This window comes from Plecotus auritus (genome assembly GCF_963455305.1).
Source record: "Plecotus auritus genome assembly, chromosome: 3".
NCBI lineage: Eukaryota > Metazoa > Chordata > Mammalia > Chiroptera > Vespertilionidae > Plecotus > Plecotus auritus.
Window position 1 is genome coordinate 39,741,476 of NC_137772.1, and position 21,854 is coordinate 39,763,329.

At 40.0% G+C, this 21,854-nt stretch overlaps 1 protein-coding gene across 5 annotated transcripts in view; it reads right to left on the reverse strand.

Moving 5' to 3' along the window:
• BIVM (basic, immunoglobulin-like variable motif containing) overlaps positions 1-21,854 on the reverse strand; it is a 36,164-nt gene that overhangs the window by 13,840 nt on the left and 470 nt on the right. The window contains exons 1-3 of one of the 5 annotated variants that reach the window (XM_080661730.1): positions 20,871-21,151; positions 11,738-12,334; positions 3,319-3,445 (exon numbers count right to left, since the gene is read on the reverse strand). In XM_080661730.1, coding sequence (XP_080517856.1) covers positions 3,319-3,445; positions 11,738-12,215 — 605 coding nt within the window. In that variant the 5' untranslated portion in view covers positions 12,216-12,334; positions 20,871-21,151. Of the gene's footprint in view, positions 1-3,318; positions 3,446-11,737; positions 12,335-20,828; positions 21,152-21,854 lie in introns of those variants that run through there. The other 4 variants (XM_080661728.1, XM_080661727.1, XM_080661729.1 and 1 more) reach the window with 4 other exon arrangements.

A 21,854-nucleotide genomic window follows, 5' to 3' on the forward strand; every position in this document is an offset into this window, starting at 1 on the left:
ATGGCACCCTTGCCAAAGATTTTTTTTTATTCATTTACATCAGGGTTTATTTCTGGAATCTCTATTCTACTCCATTAGTCTAAATGTCTGTCTTTACTCCAGTACCACACTGTTTTAATTTTTATATGTTTGTTATATGTTTTGAAATCAGGAAGTATGTGGCCTGTGTTCAACTCTTGCAGTCACCACCTCCCCAACAATTATCCAGTGGCAGTATCTTCAGCTGGAAGTTGGGGAGTAAGATAATCAAGTGGCGATCAGCATGATGTCTCCTTCTGCAATCATCCCTGCAATTCTGTTGCCTAGACTTAGATTTCCACGAAGAACTCCAATGCTTCAGTACTGATGCGACTTCTCAGACACCTAGATCTAACCAAAGGGTCACTGGATGGTTTCAAGACCATCACGTGAACTTTAGGAAAATCTGCAGTTTTATGCCAGCAATTAATACACAGAATTGGACAAGAATGGTTTGGAGACTTTGATATTTCCTTGTTTCAACACAGATGGAGTTTTCCTTGTTTTTCATCTTGTTGTTATTGATTTCATGGGTTTGAGGAAAGTAATGGAATAAAATAAAATAAAACACATATTCTATCATATTTAAATCTCTCCCTTCAATTTTAAACAATTCTTCACAAAGCCCTAGGATCAACCCTAGGCATCCTTAAAAATTTTTTTGTATTTCTTCATCAATTCAAACTTGTTTACTGGTCTTGTTCATGATCAGCTTAACACTTTTACTTCTATTTTCTAAGGGTCTTTCCATTACAACCCTAATCCTGTGTAATATTCTTAGTGGGAAATAAGGTTGTTGTCCTGGTAATTTTTCCCTTCGGGTTATTTCTCCCATCTGTCCTATCTCATCCAAGTCTTTATGGCCTCACATGCTATAGTATTAAAATATAATTATTAATATTTGTTGTTAAAACAAATCTTAAGTCTAAGGAATTAGAAGCAAAAATGGGTAAAGCTTTGCTCCAAAGAAACTAACATTAATGTTTTTTATTCTAGTGTTTCTTTCCCAGTACACTTTTCATACTACTACCAATTTATCTTTGTAAATATCCTTATATTAAGAAATCATCAATGCCTTATTTATGCGCCAGAAAAAAAAATCTAAATCCTTAGCCCAATATCCAAGAAATAGATCATAAAAGGTGTTATAAAAAAATCACAGAGTTGTTCTGGCTGGTGTTGCTCAGTGGTTAGAGTGTCACCTGGGCACTGAAGGGTCAAGGGTTCAATTCCAGTCAAGGGCATACACCTGGATTGCAGGTTCAATCCCCGACCCCAGTCTAGGTGTGTGCGGGAGGCAACCAATCGATGTGTCTCTCTCACATCAATGTTTCTCTCTCTGTTTCTCTCTCTCTCTCTGTCTCTCTCTTTCTCTCTTTCTCTCCCCCTATTCTCCCTTCTACTCTCTCTTAAAAAAATCAATGGAAAAAATATCCTCAGGTGAGGAATAACAAAAAAAACAAATAAAACAAGAGTTTGAAGTCTGGCTTTTTTCAGTTTCAATATTATGATCTACTTACTCACCATGTGATGTTGGGCAATTTTTTTGTTTGTTAATCTTCACCCGAGAATATATTTTTTTCCATTGATTTTTAGAATAGAAGAGAGGGGTAAAGACAGAGATAAACACTGATGTGAGAGAGACATACCAATTGGTTGCCTCCCACACACACCCCCAACCCCGCAGGGAATCAAGTACCTGCCCTTGACCAGAATTGAAACCTGGACCTTTAGTCCACAGGCTGGTGCTCTAACCACTAAGCAAAACTGGCCGAGGTTGGGCAATTTTCTTAGCTTCTCTGAGTCTCACTACAGACAAGCTGGTTTACCCTTCATTACCAACATGCCAGACACTTTCTTACCATCCATTCAAAGACCTAAAACCCTCCATCCCCTCAGATTTCCTCTCTTTAGACCCAACTCTTCAGGGAAGCCTTCTGATGTTCATTTTTTCCTCTCATATTTTTTTCTTTATTCATACCCATCATCTGACAAACTGCTTGAAATATTTTACATTTTCTGCTTAGTCCTCTCTTCTCAACTAGATTTCAAACCTTAAAAGAACAAAGACCATGTTTTATGTATCTTTGTAGTCTCAGCCCATATCCAATATTTATTAAATAAGTGAAAAAAATTAATATTTCTAAAACCTCAAACAACAGAATTTTAAAAACCTCAACTCAGAGATCAGCAATTTTACAGCTATCATGAATTAAATCTTTTTTTCTTTTCTTTTCTTTTTTTAAAATATATTTTATTGATATTTTACAGAGAGGAAGGGAGAGGGATAGAGAGCTAGAAACATCGATAAGAGAGAAACATCGATCAGCTGCCTCCTGCACACCCCCCACTGGGGATGTGCCCGCAACCAAGGTACATGCCCTTGACCGGAATCGAACCCGGGACCCTTCAGTCCGCAGGCCGACGCTCTATCCACTGAGCCAAACCAGTTTCGGCAAATCTTTTTTTCTTGAGAACAGGAACTTTATTTTAAGGTAAGCAGATACCCTTAGTTGATAAAGGAAAGCTCTTCTTATTAGAAAAATGCCAGCCAATAAAGGCAGAAAAAAAAGATAGAATGGTGAGATATCACCATTTCACAATAAGGACTCAGGCAAGGATTGTCAATAGATTTGGCTAAAACCATTAGATGAAAAGTTGATAGGAACAGGCTATTAGCCTAATGCCATTGTCACCCCGCTGATTACTTCATAGCTGCAGAGGGGGGGAAATAACTTGACAATGTAGGCTAAGGCTGCCACCTCCTAAATCCCATAATCACTCTTAGAATCTCTAATATTGGGTGAGCAAGTTCTGTGAACCTCCTGATGTAATATAATACGAAGGACACATGATCATTTAGGCAGTATTGCTGTCTAAAATGTTCAAGCAGGACCTCATTAAGTCTTTATATCTAACTTCCAGTTTTCAGGAAATATTGAGGATATATAAATAATTTAGAAAAATATGAAAAAAAAATCAGACAAATCCAGAAGGTAGCACATTCTACAAGATATGTGGCCAAGTCTCTTCAATAAGTCAATCTCGTAGAATTAAAATGAGGGCAAGTGAAGTAGAGACTATTCTAGTTTAAGAGAGATATATGAGCTACAAGCTAACACAAAGTATGGTTCATAGTTGGGTCCCACATTGAACAACCAGGTATGAAGACATTTTCAGAGCAATCTGGGAAATCTAATTTAGCCTAGGAATTAGATACTAAGGAAATATTGCTAACTTTAATAGGTATAACACTGGTATTGTGGTTAAGGAAGAAAAAAATCAATTTTTAGAGCTTACCATCGTCTGAGGTCTAATACTTTCCGCTGCTTAATATCTTCAAGAGGAGAATGCTGGGGCCACTCCCTTTGATGTCTTCCTTTTTTATCTGAAGTTTTTTTCTTAGAAATTTGTTTCTTTACATTGCCTAGAATGTAAGAGTATAAAATAAGCAAAATGCTTAATATGAAGTAAACTGCCAGGACAATGATATTAATTGTTGAACAAAATTAAAAAGTAACTGCCACTAGTTCTAAAAATGATATATGTAAATATATTGAATAAATAAATGTATCCTCAAAAATTCTCTACCTTACAGAGAGAAAATAAAAACAGATTTAAATAACCATAAATGTTATTTCCTATCAGATTTATATATTCCAATTCCTAAGCTGATCACTTAGCTAGTACATGAATCAATCACAAAATCTTTTAATTTAGAAAATTACCTACTGTAAAATATTTAACTAGAGCACTTTTCAGAAAATGAATCCTTTCTATAAAACAATAAAACCACATTAATATAATTCTGTTAAAAAGTAAAAACATTAGATGCACTAATGCAATGATGTGATATTTAAAAATATCTCCAGGCCTACAGAGCCCACAAAATGGATTAAAAATGATGCACATTGCCGAAACCGGTTTGGCTCAGTGGATAGAGCGTCGGCCTGCGGACTGAAGGGTCCCGGGTTCGATTCCGGTCAAGGGCATGTACCTTGGTTGCGGGCACATCCCCAGTGGGGGGTGTGCAGGAGGCAGCTGATCGATGTTTCTCTCTCATCGATGTTTCTAGCTCTCTATCCCTCTCCCTTCCTCTCTGTAAAAAATCAATAAAATATATTTAAAAAAAAATGATGCACATGTGTGCATTATTAAAATGTAACTTTAGCACCAGGAACTAGAGTGGAAAACAGTCTCTTTTCTGTGTGTGTATGCATGTGTCTCTTTCTCTCCAAAAAACACATAAGATAAATAATAATGGTTACCTATGAGGGGAGGGGAATTGGGAGCTAGACAAAAGTAAGACAAAAATGAGAGTTAAACTTTAAGTGTTTAATTTCTATGCTCTTTATTTCTGAGCCATGCTAATATATTATTCAGTAAAAAATTACATCAATTAAAATATTACTAACATCTGAGCCTCATTTCACTACAATGTCATTAACTTTTCAGATGGCTATGCTGAAATACTTTAATAATGTCACACATATTATATTTTAAGTGAAATAAACCTGTTATAAAAATTAAATAAAAGCTAGTATGTTAGTTTTATAGTTATTCATCAATTATGATACATACATTATATAGATATATGCCCAGAAAACAAACATGGAAAAGGGTCCATTTTATTCATTTAAGATGCTGTACAATTAAATCATTTGGTACTCAAACCCAGCTGGAACTTAGAAACTATTGGTATACAGGAAATTTCTCTAATTTTTCTAAAATGCCATAATAACAAACGCTATACTATCCAGAAACAAGTTTTCCTCCTTTCCCTCTAGTTATTCTTTCTAAGTCTTTAGAGAACACAAAATTTCTCACAGAGCTAAATAAGCATTGGCAAACATGAGCTTGAAAAAATGAGAAATAATCTCATTATTACAAATTTCCTTTAATAATAAGTAAATCTTAAGAGATCCAGAAAAATGGAAAATCTACTTTCCACCATTTCTTGAGATGCTTTCACTGCCCAATAATGCCTTGATTCCCTAAGAAGTTTATCCAGCCACTTAGAATTTTAGAGGCTAATGAAGCATGGTAATCTGTGACATTAGCCGTGGTCTGTACCCACACACTTTCCTCTAATGCAGTGGTTCTCAACCTTTCTAATACCGCGACGCTTTAATACAGTTCCTCATGTTGTGGTGACCCCCAACCATAAAATTATTTTCGTTGCTACTTCATAACTGTAATTTTGCTACTTTTATGAATCATAATGTAAATATCTGTGTTTTCCGATGGTCTTAGGCTCTATAGCAGCGGTTCTCAACCTGTGGGTCACGACCCAAAGGTTGAGAAGCACTGTTGTAGAGCCTAAGACCATCGGAAAACACAGATATTTACATTACGATTCATTAACACATCCATAGAACAACACATCCATAGAACCCCAACACAACCATAGAACAACAACACATCCATAGAACCCCAACACCAAATATACATATACTTGCTTTTAGAGAAATGGATAAGGATAGTGAATAAAAATAGAATGCACACCATCATTTTTACTTGAAGAACCACAGGAGAAAGTTCTGAACAATCACAGTCACTAAAAAGTGAGGTGGGCGGACTCCAGGAAGAAGAGAGCCAGATAAGTGGAGATCTAAATTACGTATATAAATTTGGCCCAAATCCTAGGCTGACCCCTGAACTATGTATGCACAGAGCAGACCTCAAATAGCAAAACTAAGGTTAGAAAATGGAACTAAAATTCTCTGGCACACCAAAAAATATATTTTTGCTGATCTGACAAAAAAAAAATACAGTAGGTATAATCTTGTCTCATTCACACTGGAGGGCTATTGTTGTGTGGGATGCTGTCATTTTTTATTTGGGATTCTGAGGGAAAGAGGTTAGTGCACCTGATTAAATAGGTACTGCATGTTTTAAAAATTCTTGCAGCTTGCCAGAGTGCCACCGCACACCCGTTGAAAATCACTGAGCTATATAAATATCAAATAAAATAGCTTTCAGAACAAAAACTATTGCCAGGGATAATGAGGAACATTTCATAATGATAAAAAGGTCAATTCATCAAGAAGAAATAAAAATCGTAAATGTGTAATTAGTAACAGAGCTTTAGATTACATGATAACAAAAAATCAACAGAATTAAATAGAGAAAAGACAACTCCACAACGATAGTTGGAGATTTTTAACACTTCATTTTCGGCAATTGATAGAACAAGACTAAAATTAAGTAGAGACACAGAACATGTGAGCAACAATTTCAAACACTTTGACCTAACAAGTATTTGTAGAACACTACACCAAACAACTACAGAATATACCTTCTTTTCAAGTGCACGTGTGTTCTCTATCATAGACCATACGCTGAGTTATAAAATAAGTCTCAGTAAATTTAAAAAGACTGAGATCTCTGTCCACTGTGGAACTAAGTGAGAATTCAATATTTAGAGAACCCTCCAAATATCTAGAAATTACAAAGCATAGTTCTAAAAATGAATGTATCAAAGAAGAAATCACAAGGGAAATTAGAAAACACTTCAAATTAAATGATAATAAAATAAAATATATCAAAATGTGTCATCTAGAGCTAAGATAGGACTTAGCAACTTAGAACATTAAGTGCATATAGTAGAAATGTTTTCAGTCAAGAAGTTAGAGAATGAAGAACAAAGTAAACCCAAAAGAAGAAAAAAGGAAAAAATAAAGAGCAGAAATCAATGAAATAGGAAACAAACAATTGAGAAAATTAACAAAGCTAAAAGCTGGTTGCTTGAAAAGATGAACAAAAATGACAAACCCCTATCAAGAAAAAATAAGTGACAGGATTAGGAATGAAAAAGTAGTTATTACGGAAAACCACACAGAGTTTAAAACAGTAAAGGGATTATTAGAAACAACTTCATGCCAACACCTTAACAACTTAGATAAAATGGACAAAATAAAATATGACAGAATGGAAATTAAGACAATATAATCTAAGTTACAGATTTTTAATGCCCTCAAAAAAAAAAAAAAAAAAAAAAAAACAGGAGAAAACACTTTCCAACTTGACTTAGGAGACCTGCATATACTATTAAACAATGACTGGGTTACCAAAGATATCAAGGAAGAAATAAAATACATCCTGGAAACAACTGACAATGAAAACACAACAATCCAAAATCTGTGGGACACAGTAAAAGCAGTCCTGAGAGGGAAGTTCACAGCATTACAGGTCTACCTCAAAAAAACAAAACAAAACTGGTAATAAACCATCTAACTCTGCAACTTCAAGAATTAGAAAGAGAGCAACAAGAAAAGCCCAGAGTGAGCAGAAGGAAGGAAATAATAAAGATTAGAGCAGAAATAAATGACATAGAGACCCAAAAAACAATACAAAAGATCAATGAAACCAAGAGCTGGTTCTTTGAAAGGATAAACAAGATTGATCAACCTCTAGACAGGCTCACCAAGAAGCAAAGAGAGAGGACCCTTATAAACAAAATCAAATTAAAGAGGCAAAATAACAACAGACCCCACAGATATATGAAGAATCGTGAAAAAATACTATGAGCAACTCTATTCCAACAAACTGGTCAACCTAGAAGAAATGGACATATTCCTAGAAAAATATGACCTTCCAAAACTCAATCAGGAAGAATAAAAAAATCTGAATGGGCCAATAAATAAGGAGGAAATTGAAGCAGTAATAAAAACAAAAAACAAAAAAAAAACTTCCAACAAACAAAATCCTGGACCAGACAGCTTCACAGGGGAGTTTTATCAAACATTCAAAGAAGAACTAAAACCTAACCTCCTCAGACTATTCCAAAAAATTCAAAAGGAAGGAACACTTACAAGCTCTTTCTACAAAGCCAGCATTACTCTAATACCAAAACCACAGATAAAGACAATACAAAGAAAGAGAATTACAGGCCAATATCCCTCATGAACATAGATGCCAAAATTCCCAACAAAATTCTAGCAAATCGAATCCAGCATTATGTTAGAAATATCATACACCATGACCAAGTGGGATTTATTCTGGGGATGCAAGGATGGCACAATATCCACAAATCAATAAATGTGATACACCACATAAACAATTTGAGATAAAAACCATATAATCATATCAATTGATGGAGAAAAAGCATTTGACAAAATCCAACACCCTTTCTTGAAAAAAAAAAAACTCTCAGCAAGGTGGAAATAGAAGGATCATGCCGCAACATAATAAAAGCCATATATGACAAACCTACAGTCAACATCATACTCAATGGGCAAAAACTAAAACCATTTCCCCTAAGAATAGGAACAAGACAGGGATGCCCACTCTCACCACTCCTGTTCAACATAGTACTGGAAGTGCTAGCCATAGCAATCAGACAAGAAGAATAAATAAAAGACATACAAATTGGAAAAGAAGTAAAATTGTCATTATTCGCAGATGACATGATATTGTACATTGAAAACCCTAAAGACTTCATCAAAAAACTACTAGACTTAATAAATGAATTCAGCAAAGTAGCAGGATACAAAATTAACACCCAGAAATTTATGGCTTTTTTATACACCAATAATGAACTCACAGAAAGAGAAACTGAAAAAACAATCCCACTTACCATTGCAACAAAAAAATTAAGATACCTAGGAATAAGTTTAACCAAGGAGGTAAAGGACCTGTACTCAGAAAATTACAGGACGCTGAAAAAAGAGATAGAGGAAGACTTAAACAAATGGAAGAATATACCATGTTCATGGATTGGTAGAATCAACATCATTAATTGCCCATTCTACCCAAAGTAATCTATAGATTCAATGCACTCCCCATTAAAATACCAAAGGCATACTTCAAAGACCTAGAACAAACTCTCCAAAAAATCATCTGGAATAAAAAAAGACCCTGAATAGCTGCAGCAATCTTGAGAAAGAAGAACAAAGTAGGTGGGATCTCAATACCAGATTTCAAGCTGTATTACAAAGCCACTGTTCTCAAAAGTTCCTGGTACTGGCACAAGAACAGACATATAGAACAGTGAAACAGAACAGAGAACCCAGAAATTGACCCAAGCCACTATGCTCAATTAATATTTGACAAAGGAGGCAAGAACATACCATGGAGTCAAGACAGTCTCTTCAATAAACGGTGTTGGGAAAATTGGACAGATACATGCAAAAAAATGAAACTAGACCACCAACTTACACCATACACAAAAATAAACTCAAAATGGATAAAGGAATTAAACGTAAGACAGGAAACCATAAAAATCTTAGAAGAAGCCACAGGCAGCAAAATAGCAGATATCTGTCGTAGCAATAGTCAGCAAAATAGCAGCTATCTGTCGTAGCAATATCTTTAACAATATACATTGAGTGGCCAGATTATTATGATCTCTGAACACATAATAATCTGGCCACTCAGTGTGTGTGTGTGTGTGTGTGTGTGTGTGTGTGTGTGTGTGTGTGTATGTGTGTGTATATATATATTAGAGGCCCGGTGCATGAATTTGTGCATGGGCGGGGTCCAGCCAGCCCGGCCACGGGGAGGGGACATGGGCGGTTGGCCGGCCTGCCTGCTGGTCGAACTCCTGGTCGAGGGGACAATTTGCATATTAGCCTTTTATTATATAGGATATACATTGAGTGGCCAAATTATTATGCGTTCAGAGATCATAATAATCTGGCCACTCAGTGTAGCTCTAGGGGCAACGGAAACTAAGGAGAAAACAAACAAATGGGACTACATTAAAATAAAAAGCTCCTACACAACAAAAGAAACCATCAACAAAACAACAAGAAAGCCCACTGCATGGAAGAATATGCTTGCCAATGTTATCTTCGATAAGGGTTTAATCTCCAAAATTTACAGGGAACTCATACAACTTAACAAAAGGAAGATAAACAATCCAATCAAAAAATGGGCAAAGGACCTAAATAGACACTTTTTGAAAGAGGACATCCAGAAGGCTGAGAGACATATGAAAACATGCTCAAAGTCACTAATCATCTGAGAGATGCAAATCAAAACAACAATGAGGTACCATCTCACCTGTCAGAATGGCTATCATCAACAAACAAGTGCTGGAGAGGATGCGAAGAAAAAGAAACCCTTTTGCACTGCTGGTGGGGATGCAAACTGGTGCAGCCACTGTGGAAAACAGTATGGCGTTTCCTCAAAAAATTAAAAAATGGGACTGCCATTTGACCCAGTAATCCTACTTCTAGGAATACATCCCAAGAAAACAGAAACTCCAATCAGAAAGGATATATGCACCCCTATGTTCATAGCAGCACAATTTACAATAGTTATGATTTGGAAACAGCCTAAGTGCCCATCAGCAGATGAGTGGATTAGAAAACTGTGGTACATCTACACAATGGAATACTACAGTGCTGTAAAAAAGAAAGAATTCTTACCCTTTGCAACAGCATGGATATAACTGGAGAGCACTATGCTAAGCAAAATAAGCCAGTCAGAGAAAGATAAATATCACATGATCTCACTCATTTGTGGACTATAAAGAACATCATAAACCGATGAACAAAAATAGATACAGAGACAAAGAAGTATCGAACAGACTGTCAAACTTCAGCAGGAAAGCAGGGGAGGCCTGTGGGGGAAGGTAAGAGATCAACCAAAGGACTTTATGCATGTATATAAGCATAACCAATGGACACAGACACTAGGGGGATGAGGGCATGTGCCAGGAGGTGGGGGAGATTAGGGGGAGGTCAATGGGAGAAAAAGGAGACATATGTACTACTATTTGTAATACTTTAAACAATAATTAAAAAATAAAAACAGGAGGAAACACTTTCCAACTTGACTTAGGAGTCCTGCATAGCCCTAATTCCAACACCTGAAAAATACATTATCAAAAAATTATAGACCAATCACTCATAGAGACACAAATTAAAATCCCTGACACACTGAAAATTACAAATTTACAGAACATTCTGTGAAACTAGTTGATTTTGCAAATGAACAAGTAAACATGGTGATTTTTTTACAAAATAATCAGAGAAGTCTAGAAGTAAAATACAAACCCTAGCTCTACTACTTCTTACTAGCTATGCAAATTTGGACAGGCAGTTTATCCCCTCTATGGCTTGATTTCTTCACCACTGAAAAGGGGATAACAGTACCTACCTCATAAAATTCCTGTTACTTTAAGTTCAAAAAGAAAGAGGTGAAAGCATTAGTATCTGCCAGAGGTCCACCACAATGCAATTGTGAAGGTTGTGCACTGCACCCTAGATGAACTCCCTGGGAGAAGAGCACCCAAACTGGACAGTGCACAACCTACTAAGGGGTACCTGGAGACCTTGTGGGGTACTCGACAAGTGGTAACAAAAAAGTCTCAATGTTATATGGAAGAAAACAAAATTAGATATTTAATTGGGAAAGATGAATTCATTTCCCTGCAAAACTACAAAATAGTTGTCTGTTATTTTAACCACCTCATAAACTACTTCTAAGTCACCATGTACTTATCTATAATACTTGTATTCTAGAGCATCCTAGATTTTTCAGAGCTCTAAAAATGCAAGGGCAATGTGTGAAGTTTCCAATGGCAACATATTAATTAACCAAATGTCCCATGGCCAAAGTTATCTTTTAACTACAGTCATAGACAAGATGATAGCAATGTTCCCTATTCAGTCTTTTTTTAAAAAGGAAAAACATGTTTAATGGCAAGTTTAAACAAGATACAGTGTTTTCTTATTATTTTCACATGTGAACTTCATGTTTCCTTCCTTACCTGATTTGTGTTTCAAATTTGTGGTCACCCCATCAAATTCAGATTTATCAATTTCCCATGCGAGAGGTAGCTTGCCCAGGCTAATGGATAAGTTTTCCAAGCTATTTTCATCATTGTAGATGATTTCTGATGTACTAGTTGGGATGCCAATGTATCTTGATGAATTATTTCCAGCAGATAAAGAGGTACTATCAGGGAGGCAAGAAGTGCGGGATGGATTTGGAGTTTTATAGATTGAGGTTGCCTGGTTGAGAAAGGCGTAGTCTGAACAGATGGCATAAATTTTCTCCCGAGTATGGGTCACTGGACAGCTCCATGGATAATGGCCATCTCCTTTGGCAGCCAAGGGTGCTCCTGAGGCACGTGTGCAGAAAGATTGTACAGCATCTTGTAGGTTCTCTTCAGGAGACTTTCTCTCAGATTTATGCTCATGATTTCCAGAATCATTTGCCCTTTCTGATTCTGCATCGTTAGGCATTGAATGCAACTATAAAAGTTCTATTAGGAGGCGGAAGTTGCAACTCTTTTTGTTTCTTGAAAAGCCGTGACAACTGTTTACAGCATTCTACAAAAACTTGAGAGCTGCAAAATGGGCTCCTAAGAAAAGAGAGAGGAGAAAGAGAGATCAGCAATCCACCAGACACTACAAAGAGCCCTAAAAAATGTAACAAGTGTCATATGCCTTAATTCAATAAGTATTTATTTTGTAACTACTATATGCCTAGAGTAATGATCATTAACCATCTGTCCTATTAAAAATTATCTACATATATAAAACCCTAATATGCAAATAGACCGAACGGTGGAACAACCGGTCGCTATGACGTGCACTGACCACTGTGGGGGGAGGGGCGCGGAACATGGTGGGTGTTGGCAGCAGGTGTCAGAGTACGGAACATGGCGGGAGTTGGCCACGGCGGGATGATGGAGCCGGTAAGTGGGGGCACCAGACCAAGGTGGGGCGCCGGTTGCTGTCATTGGGGCGAGCCTCTGGTGGTTACTGAAAATTCTTTGCTCCCGCACCACGATCCCACCCGGTGCTCGCACCTGCTGCCAGCGCCGGCCCCTATCGCTCGGCACCATCAGTGGGTGTGAGTGGCAGCTGCCAGCCCCAATCGCCCCTGAGGGCTTCTCCACCTCCCCCTGCTCCTGAGGGGCAATCAGGGCAGCAGCCACTGCTCTCACCCGCTGACAGTGCTGGCCCCAATTGCTCCGCATCATCAGTGGGTGTGAGCAGGGCCGGCGCTATCAGCGCGTGGGAGCAGTGGTGGCAGGAGCAGGGCTGTTGGCAGACAGGGGATCAGGGGCCATGGCAGGAGGGGCCGGGCAGGGGCGCGGAGGATGGGCCAAGACCTGCCCCTGTGCCCACAGCAGCCTTGCAGCCCACAGTTCCTTTCAAAGTGCACAAATTTGTGCACTGGGTCCCTAGTTTTAAAATAATGCATTAGAATAAAAAAGACCAACAGGGCAACATATATGAATACTCACTTCTCCAAAGATGAAATAGAAATGGCCAATAAGCATATGAAAATTAAGAACAATCATTAAGCACAGAAATGCAAATCAAAACCATAATGTGATACTACCTGACACCCACCAGTATGACTATAATAAAAAAGACAGTTAATAATAAGGATTTCAAGGATGTGGAGAAATTGGAACCCTCATACACTGCTAATGGAAGTGCAAAATGGTCCAGTCACTTTGGAAAACAGTTCCTGAAACATATACATAGAGTTACCATGTGATCCAGCAATCACACTTCTATATATCCAAGAAAAGTGAAAACATGTCTACACAAATGTTCACAGCAGCATTATTCATAATAGCCAAAAAATGGAAACAATTCAAACATCCATCAATTAATGAATGAATAAAAAAATGTGGTATTATTCATACTTTGAAATATTATTAGGCAATAAAACTAAATGAAGTACTGAACCATGCTAAAACATGAACCTTGAGAGCGTTATGCTAAGTCAGTGGTTGGCAAACTCATTAGTCAACAGAGCCAAATATCAACAGTACAATGATTGAAATTTATTTTGAGAGCCGAAAACCGACTTCTGTACATGGGCCACAAAGTTTCAATCGCACTGTACGTGCACGCCCGCACGTGGTATTTTGTGGAAGAGCCACACTCAAGGGGCCAAAGAGCCACATGTGGCTCGCGAGCCGCAGTTTGCCAACCACTGTGCTAAGTAAATGAAGCCAGTCACAAAGGATCAGATAGTGTATGATTCCTGACAGGAATTGCTTTGATTCTACAGATTGCTTCAAGTAGTTTGGACATTTTAATAATGTAATTCTTCCTATCCAGGAACATGGTATATACTTCCACTTATTTACATCTTCTTCAGTTTCTTTTTCTAGTGTCTTATAATTTTTATGCAATTGTAAATGGGATTTTCTTTGTTTCCCTTTCTCATAGTTCACTATTGGTGTATAAAAATGCAACTGATTTCTGGATATTTATGTTATAGCCTGATACTTTACTAAATTCATTTATCAGTTCTAGTAGTTTTTTTGGTGGAATCTTTAGGATGCTCTATACACAGTATCATGTCTTCTGCAAAGGACAATTTTACTTCTTCCTTTCAAATTTGAATACCTTTTATTTCTCCTTTTTGTCTGATTGCTCTGGCTATGACTTCCAGTACCATCTTGAATAAGACTGGTGAAAGTGGACATTCCTGTCTTGTTCATGATCTTAAGGAAAACACTTGTAGTTTTTGCCCATTGACTATGATGTTGGCTGTGGTTCTGTCGTATATGGACTTTATTGCATTCAGATATGTTTCTTCTATTTCCACTTTGCTGAGAGTTTTTAATCATAAACTAGAGGCCCGGTGCACAAATTCATGCAGGGGCGGGGGGGGGGTCCGGCCAGCCCACCCTGATGGGGGCCCATCAAGCGGGGCCAGCCGTGGGATCTATTTCTGGAAGCTATAGCTTTCCCCCAGCTGGATCTAATTATACTTTAAGGATGGCCAAAAGAAAACCCACAACAGAACTGTTTTGCATTTCATGTGCCATGAGGTGAAGTTGTTTATGTGTTGTTTGCAAACATATATCAAGATGGATGATTTTTGCGTTCTTCTTGGGGCTCTGCCCTCAGTTTCCCAATATGATCTTCATGTCTGTTTCTTTAAAAGTTTTTGTTTTTGAATGTGCCTACCCTTCGTTGTTGCTCCTGGCAGCCTGTGGATCCTCTTTGCTGCTCCTTTTAAAGAGAGATTGGAAGCTCACCTAATCTGTGAGGCACTGCAATTTCACAAAATCCCCACCCAGCCTCTCTACATTCTGTTCCTCTGTTTCTCCTCTTTTTCTCCTCCTCCTTCTTCTTCTTCTTAAAATAGGCCCTTTAATATATTTTTGTAATACTGGTTTGGGCCCTAGCCCAAAATGTTTTTTCCTTTTTGCTGCTCTGGTTGGTCTTTTTTTCTCTTTGTCTTCCAAATCGCCGATTCCATCCTCTGCTTCATCTACCCTACATTTTATTCCTTCCAGAGTAATTTTGATGTCAGACATTCTTCATTTCTGACTGGTTCTTTTTCATACCTTCCATGTCCTTTTTCATGCTGTTGTAGTTCTAAGTTACTTGAGCATCCTATAACCATTTTTTTTTAAACTTTATCTGATAAATTGTTTGCCTCCATTTCATTTAGCTATTTTCCTGGAAATTTCTCCTATTCTTTCATTTGTGGAATGTTTCTTTGTCTCCTCATTTTGGTTTCCTCTTTGTGTTTGTTTATATGAGTTAAGTAGATCTGCTATGGCTCCCAGTTACGGCAGGGTGGCCTTATGCAGTAGGTGTTCTGTGGGACCCAATAGCATAGTCTCCGTGATCACTTGAGCTGGGTGATCGAGGATTGTCCCTATGTGTGTTATGTAGCTCCTCTTGTTGTAATTGAGTTTTTATTTCTATTGATCTGTTCGTGTGTGGAGTCAAACCTCAGGCTGGCTGTGATGTACCTCAGTGTACACACTGCTGTACAGGTGCTGACCACGCAAAGTGGAATCACCTAAGCAGGGTCTGGTGCCTGCCATGATCTCCCTTTGGATATGCTGATTGTGAAGCTCACTGTATCCTGCTCTAATACTGTCTGAAGCTGGCCACTCTGTGTTCTTTCTGAGGCCTCTTGGGAAAGACTCTGGTGCAGGTCAATGTCAGACACTGCCTGTGACTGGCCCTTGACAACCTGTTTGGAGCTGGAAAGTGATCCACCGTTTGTGGCTGCCTCTGCTGGCCTGGGTCTGGGCAGGAACAACCAAGCCCCACCCCAAGGACAGCTTCTACCAGCACCAGGCCTGGGGCCAGGTTAGCAAAAATCTTAAAACACCCTGAGATCCGCCTCTGCCTGATTCCACCTGTCCGCTGCCTGTTAAGCTCAGTCACTCAAAGAGCTCTGGCCAGACTGGAGTTGCATGAGGTAGGTTCTCACTGAGTCACCAGGTAGGGGTGAGTGGTGTTCACCAGATCAATACAGGCTCAATCTCCGTGCCAGTGCTGAGTCTGAGGCTATTCAGCAAATGCTCCAGGGTATACCAAGCCTAGCCATCACTAACTTCTGGTCAGATCTCTATACTCTAACCTAGGCAGCTGACTCCTCAGGAGGGTGTAAGCTCTTCAGGGTGGTGCTACAGGGAGTTCAGAGGGTGGAGTTATTGCTTTCCGCTAGTGTGATGTATGGAGGGAAAGATGTTTACAGCCAAGAAAGATGGTGTCTGTGGTATGGGAGAGAGATTCAGCACAGGTATCCTGGCAATTGTCCCTTCAGCTCTCGATCCAGAGCCACAAACCCGTCTCCTCAAGCGATTCTAGTCTGCTCAGCCTTCCCTCCACTGAAGCCCAGGGCGAGAGGCTGTGAATGAGATATTGTGCGTCATCTCTTGACAAGGGCACCTGTGTCTCCAGTGGACTCTTGCCCCTCTTGCGTCTCCTTGACGGACAGAATCCCTGCTGATTTTCACAGCCAGATGTTATGTGGGTGCCTCTTCCTGACTCTGGTGGTCTGGGCTGAGGAGCCCAGCTTGGGGTAAATACCCCACACTTCTCAGGGGAAAACTTTGCAGCTGAGATATTCCTATTGAATCTCAGCTGCCACTCATGGGAGTGGGGCCAGCCCTTTTCACATCTGTGCCCTTCATCCGTAAATCCTTAGTTATAAACTTCTCTTCAGCTAGTCTTCAGTTGGTTATTCAGGTTGCTTGCTCTATATTTTAGTCATAATTCCAGTTTGATCCTGGGTGAGTGTAACATCCACCTACTCCACTGCCATCTTGGATCTCCCCAAAATTTAAACTTTTGAGATTAAAAATCTGTCACCTGACAAAAAACAACAACAGAATCCAATCTAGGAAGTCACTAACTTCTGATCAGTCTCAGAAAACACTAAAGTTCAAGCCTAAACTGATTCCTTTAGGAATGAAAAGAGAGAAAATTTTAAAAAGCAACTGAGAGCATCAAGGAAAATGTAGACTTATACCAAAGGAAGACCTGGGTGAATAAAACCATTACAGGTGGTGTAGGAGGCAATCAGATGCAGGTGCCAGAGCAGAGCACTTTGCAGGGCTTTAGTGATGGAGCAGCATTTGAAATTCAACCCACCCTGGGTGGCCATTTTGACATTAACCTGTTAATATCTCTGCCCATTTGCTTACTTAAAAAATTAGAAATGAGAATAACTTTCACCAATTACAGGAAAATGATTATATAAAATCCATCATAAAAATACTGAATGACAAAACCTATGACTAACACGATAAGAAATAACAGATGATTACCCTGAGTCTGTGAGGAGAAATTAATGAAGGTACTGAATGTCCTTCATGTAATTTAAGGAAACAGACTTCCACACCAGGAGGACTCCACAAATCCTAGAAAAGATTCCATTTTCTTTATTTTTAAGGAATGTTTAAATGCCCTCTATTCAAACCTTCATGTAATTTGTCCAGAGTTTATAGTTATTTTGCAGGAGGTTCTGTTTGGCAGAAGCTTCACCAACAAAGATGGAATCTATGATGGTTTTGAAACATTCTTATTTTTTGTTTGTTTGTTTGTTTGTTTGTTTGTTTTTATAGCCAAGAAATCCTAGGAGTAGGTATAGTAGATCTCTAGACAGGAATCTGTTATGCTTTCTCCTTGTTCCTCATCTCCTGGCATGATGGTGACAGTGGAGGAAGATGCAAGAGAAGCTGAGTACCTGAGTGTGTGCAGACCAAACTCTGCTTTTCTGAGGAGTTGGTTTCTCTGCTTTTTGGCAGATGTCTTAGAGGAACATTTTTCTACTTTTTATCTGTTATTCTCTTGCCTTTCTCTAAAATCCATAGTATGGATAGAGGTAATTATTTATAGCATTGGGGTTGTTTGGGTGGGTTGTAGTAGGATGAGGCATGGTAAAGGGCAATTAGCAAAGGGTACAGAATTTAGTCTGGTCGGGAAGACAGAAATGTTCCTGATGCTGCCTTTGTTATCTCTTCATTTCAAGCTTACTAGTAGCTTCCACTTTGCCAGAGCTTTCTTCCTCAGACTGAATGGAATTTTACCGGTGGGATAAGTTCCCTGTGTAGCAGTGTGAGGATTTTATGAAAGATGTTGATTTGGAACCTTATATAGGAGAATGTTCTTATCAAAAAACATATGCAGCCCTAACTGGTTTGGCTCAGTGGATAGAGCGTGGGCCTGCGGACTGAAGGGTCACAGGTTCGATTCCGGTCAAGGGCATGTACCTTGGTTGCGGGCACATCCCCAGTAGGGGGTGTGCAGGAGGCAGCTGATCGATGTTTCTCTCTCATCGATGTTTCTCTCTCATCGATGTTTCTAACTCTTTATCCCGCTCCCTTCCTCTCTGTAAAAAATCAATAAAATACATTTTTTGAAAAAAACATATGCAAAGGGAAATTACTGCATTTGCACAGAAAAGGGACTGAGCTTCTGGAAGCTAAAAAAAAAAGAAAGAACATAACAATTGATTAATAAAGCATTTAACAGTCTGAATTTGTTGTTATGGGTTTGTGTTTTGGATTTGATTGCTTTTAAATAGTGCTCAGTGATCAAAATGATGTCTTTGGTTATACTTTTACCAAAATAAAATAAAATAAAATAAAATAAAAAGATTATCACCATAAAAGCATATTTTATATTGTTGCCCTGACCAGTTTGGCTCAGTGGATAGAGCGTCGGCCTGCGGACTAAAGGGTCCCGGGTTCGATTCCGGTCAAGGGCATATACCTTGGTTGCGGGCACATCCCCGGTGGGAGGTGTGCAGGAGGCAGCTGATCGATGTTTCTCTCTCATCGATGTTTCTAACTCTCTTTCTCTCTCCCTTCCTCTCTGTAAAGAAAATCAATAAAATGTATTTTTTAAAAAAAAAAAAGCATATTTTATATTGTCAATAAAGGCCAAGAGTAAATGTAAAGCAGTCTGCAAACTTTCTTATTAAACCACTGTTTATGGAAATTTGTCTTTGAAAACCTGTAATATTTATAAATTTTACCACATAAGTAAAACGAATTACAGAAAAATACTACTAAGTACCAAAAGATATTACAGAGAAAGTAAAAATTATCCAAATCCCACGACCCAAATACTGCTATAATACTACTTTCTTTCCTTATCTGTCTGCTCCTGCCTTTTCTCTTCACTTCAGCGAGATCTCTATGAGACCAAGGGTGCTAGTATTATTGTGTCCTCAGGCTTTCTTACAAGTGAACTAAGCACAAATTATTACTGATCACAGAGACATTATAGAGGCAAATTATTGTAGTCTACTGTAATTATAGCCTCAGTAGATAGTGAGGTACAGAGAGGTAGTTTGTCCCTCCACTCCATAGCCCACAGCTCTCAGTTTTCTCAGACTTTGTATCAGTTTTTGTCCTTATTTTTATAGACCATTCCCAATTCCATTCCCACTCCTAGCCCCCTCCTCTCCCCCCGAGTTGACATTTCAAATCTGACCTGTGCATAGATATTAGAAAGGAAAGCATGCATCATAGAACACCTCTGCCTAAAACCCTCTGCTGTTAGAAACAAAAGCCAACTCCTAATCTAGACCCACCTCATCCTCCCTCTCCCCCTTCCTCTCTCTGCATTCCCTCCACACTGACCATATTTCCAGTCTCTGAATGCTGTTTACTCCTACTCACCCTCTTTAATTAATTTCCATTTATCCTTCAGATGTCACTTTTGGGGGCAGGGTAGATGCTTTCATTGCTCATCAAAATAGTCCTGGTCACCCTGTATATGCTATATGCTCAGACACCTTTCTTTCACACGTTTTAGCCAGGGTGCGTTATTACATTTATACATGTGTGTGCTTATATGATGAATGTCTGCCTCTTGTAAGTCTGGTTTTCCTGACTATTGAATTCCCAAGTCCAGCATTTATAGAAGTATCTTCTACAAATACTTATTCTTAAATGCCTACATCATGTCAAGCATTATTGCAAACCCAGGCTTAAAAGCCCAGATTCCAGGAGGGCTCACCAGGAGTGGCCTTAGTCATTAAGAACTGGAGTTTTATCCGAGGAGCCTCTTCTTCTTCTCCCTACTTCTCAACTGTGAAAATTGAAGTTCCCTGATCTAAGTGAGACGACGCTATATTAAGATTTACTAATGATTGCATGTAATGATCAAATTATTATTTATTCATAAGATCATGGCACAAGCAACAAAAGTTATTAACTGTGTGCAAACAAAATGTTATCATAAAATGGCCAGCTCTAAATGCACTGCTAAAATAACGATTTGAACTGTTTTACAAACTAAACGTTCCATTTGTAAGAATACTCACTGCCTAGGTTGCATTCTTTTCTAGTTATGTTTTAAATCAGTATTTTAAGGATCGTTTGCTTAGAGAACGTAACATCTTAAGTCTTCAGAAAAGCTTTCCACATATGACAACTATAATGATCTATATTCTCTAAGGAAGGCCACTGAGACACAGGCATAGGTAAATGCCTTACAAAGGATGGAATGCTGGAGGACACACACACGCTAAGCCCCAGTGCTTCTGGTCTCCGTCGTCCCCCCGCCCCCGCCCCCCGCATCCTTCCCCATGACCCCCAGGCCCCACTTCCTCCATCAGACCTGAACCACTCGCCTGACAGAGGGCCGGCCTATGATGGTTACCGGGGGTCCACCCGCGTACTGGCCAGGGTCGAGTTCAGGTTCCCCGGGAGGCGAGCGGTGTTCCGACCGCCCTCCTCTGCAAAGCTAGCAGCGCAGTGGGGCTTGGAGGTCTCGGGGTCAGAGGAGACATTCGCGCAGCCCGATGCCCGCCGCGCTGAGCCGGTTTGGGCGTAAACGGCGCCGGCCGAAAGGAAAAAGCGTGGCTGCGCCCCCTGTCCACGCCCCTCCGTCTGCCTCCCTGGCCCGCGCGCCCTCAGCCAGGCCTCCTGGCCCCTCCTCCCGCCCTTCTACCGCGGCCGGAAGCCGGAGTTTACCGCCAGGGGGCGTGGGCAGAGGCTGGCGGGGTGACCTCCTCCTACCCGCCCCAGGACGCTCCGGGTACTCTAGGTACTGGGGCTGGTGGAACTTGAGCAGTCGTACCCGGGAGAAAAGATCCCCGGATTCGAGCTTTGGGATGCACGAGTTTAGATCATTACTAATGCAAGAACAAAAACGAAAACAGAAAAGGAAACCCCCCGCCCAGGCCCACTTTGTCGGAGCCACCGGCCCGTGTGGGTTATCGGGGCAGCTGGCAAGGTCCAGAGAGGGAGGGAGGAAGAGAAGGAGGCTCCTGGAGACCACCTTGGCCCCGCGATGGGCGCACAGGGGCGAAGGGATGGCCACCGCGCGCTCCGGACCGGGCCCTACAGAGCGTGGCTGAGAGACAGACGGGCTCCTGGCATTAGCCACCGGTATACGCGGGGGCCACTCCAAATCGGGCTTTGTTCCCGAGAGGACTAGTTCCTAGCCTGCCTCCTGCGGCCCAGCTCGTCACTCCGCTTTTTCCCAGGAGAACGAGTACCGACGCAGTGACCTCCACTTGGACCGCTCCCGGGGTCTGGAGAGCCCATGGCCCTTGGCCGCCCCGGCAGCGTTGGCGGCACCTACAACAGGCGGGCCGCACCAGGCCCAGCCCGCGGCGCCCGGGTGCCTGGCTCAAGACCC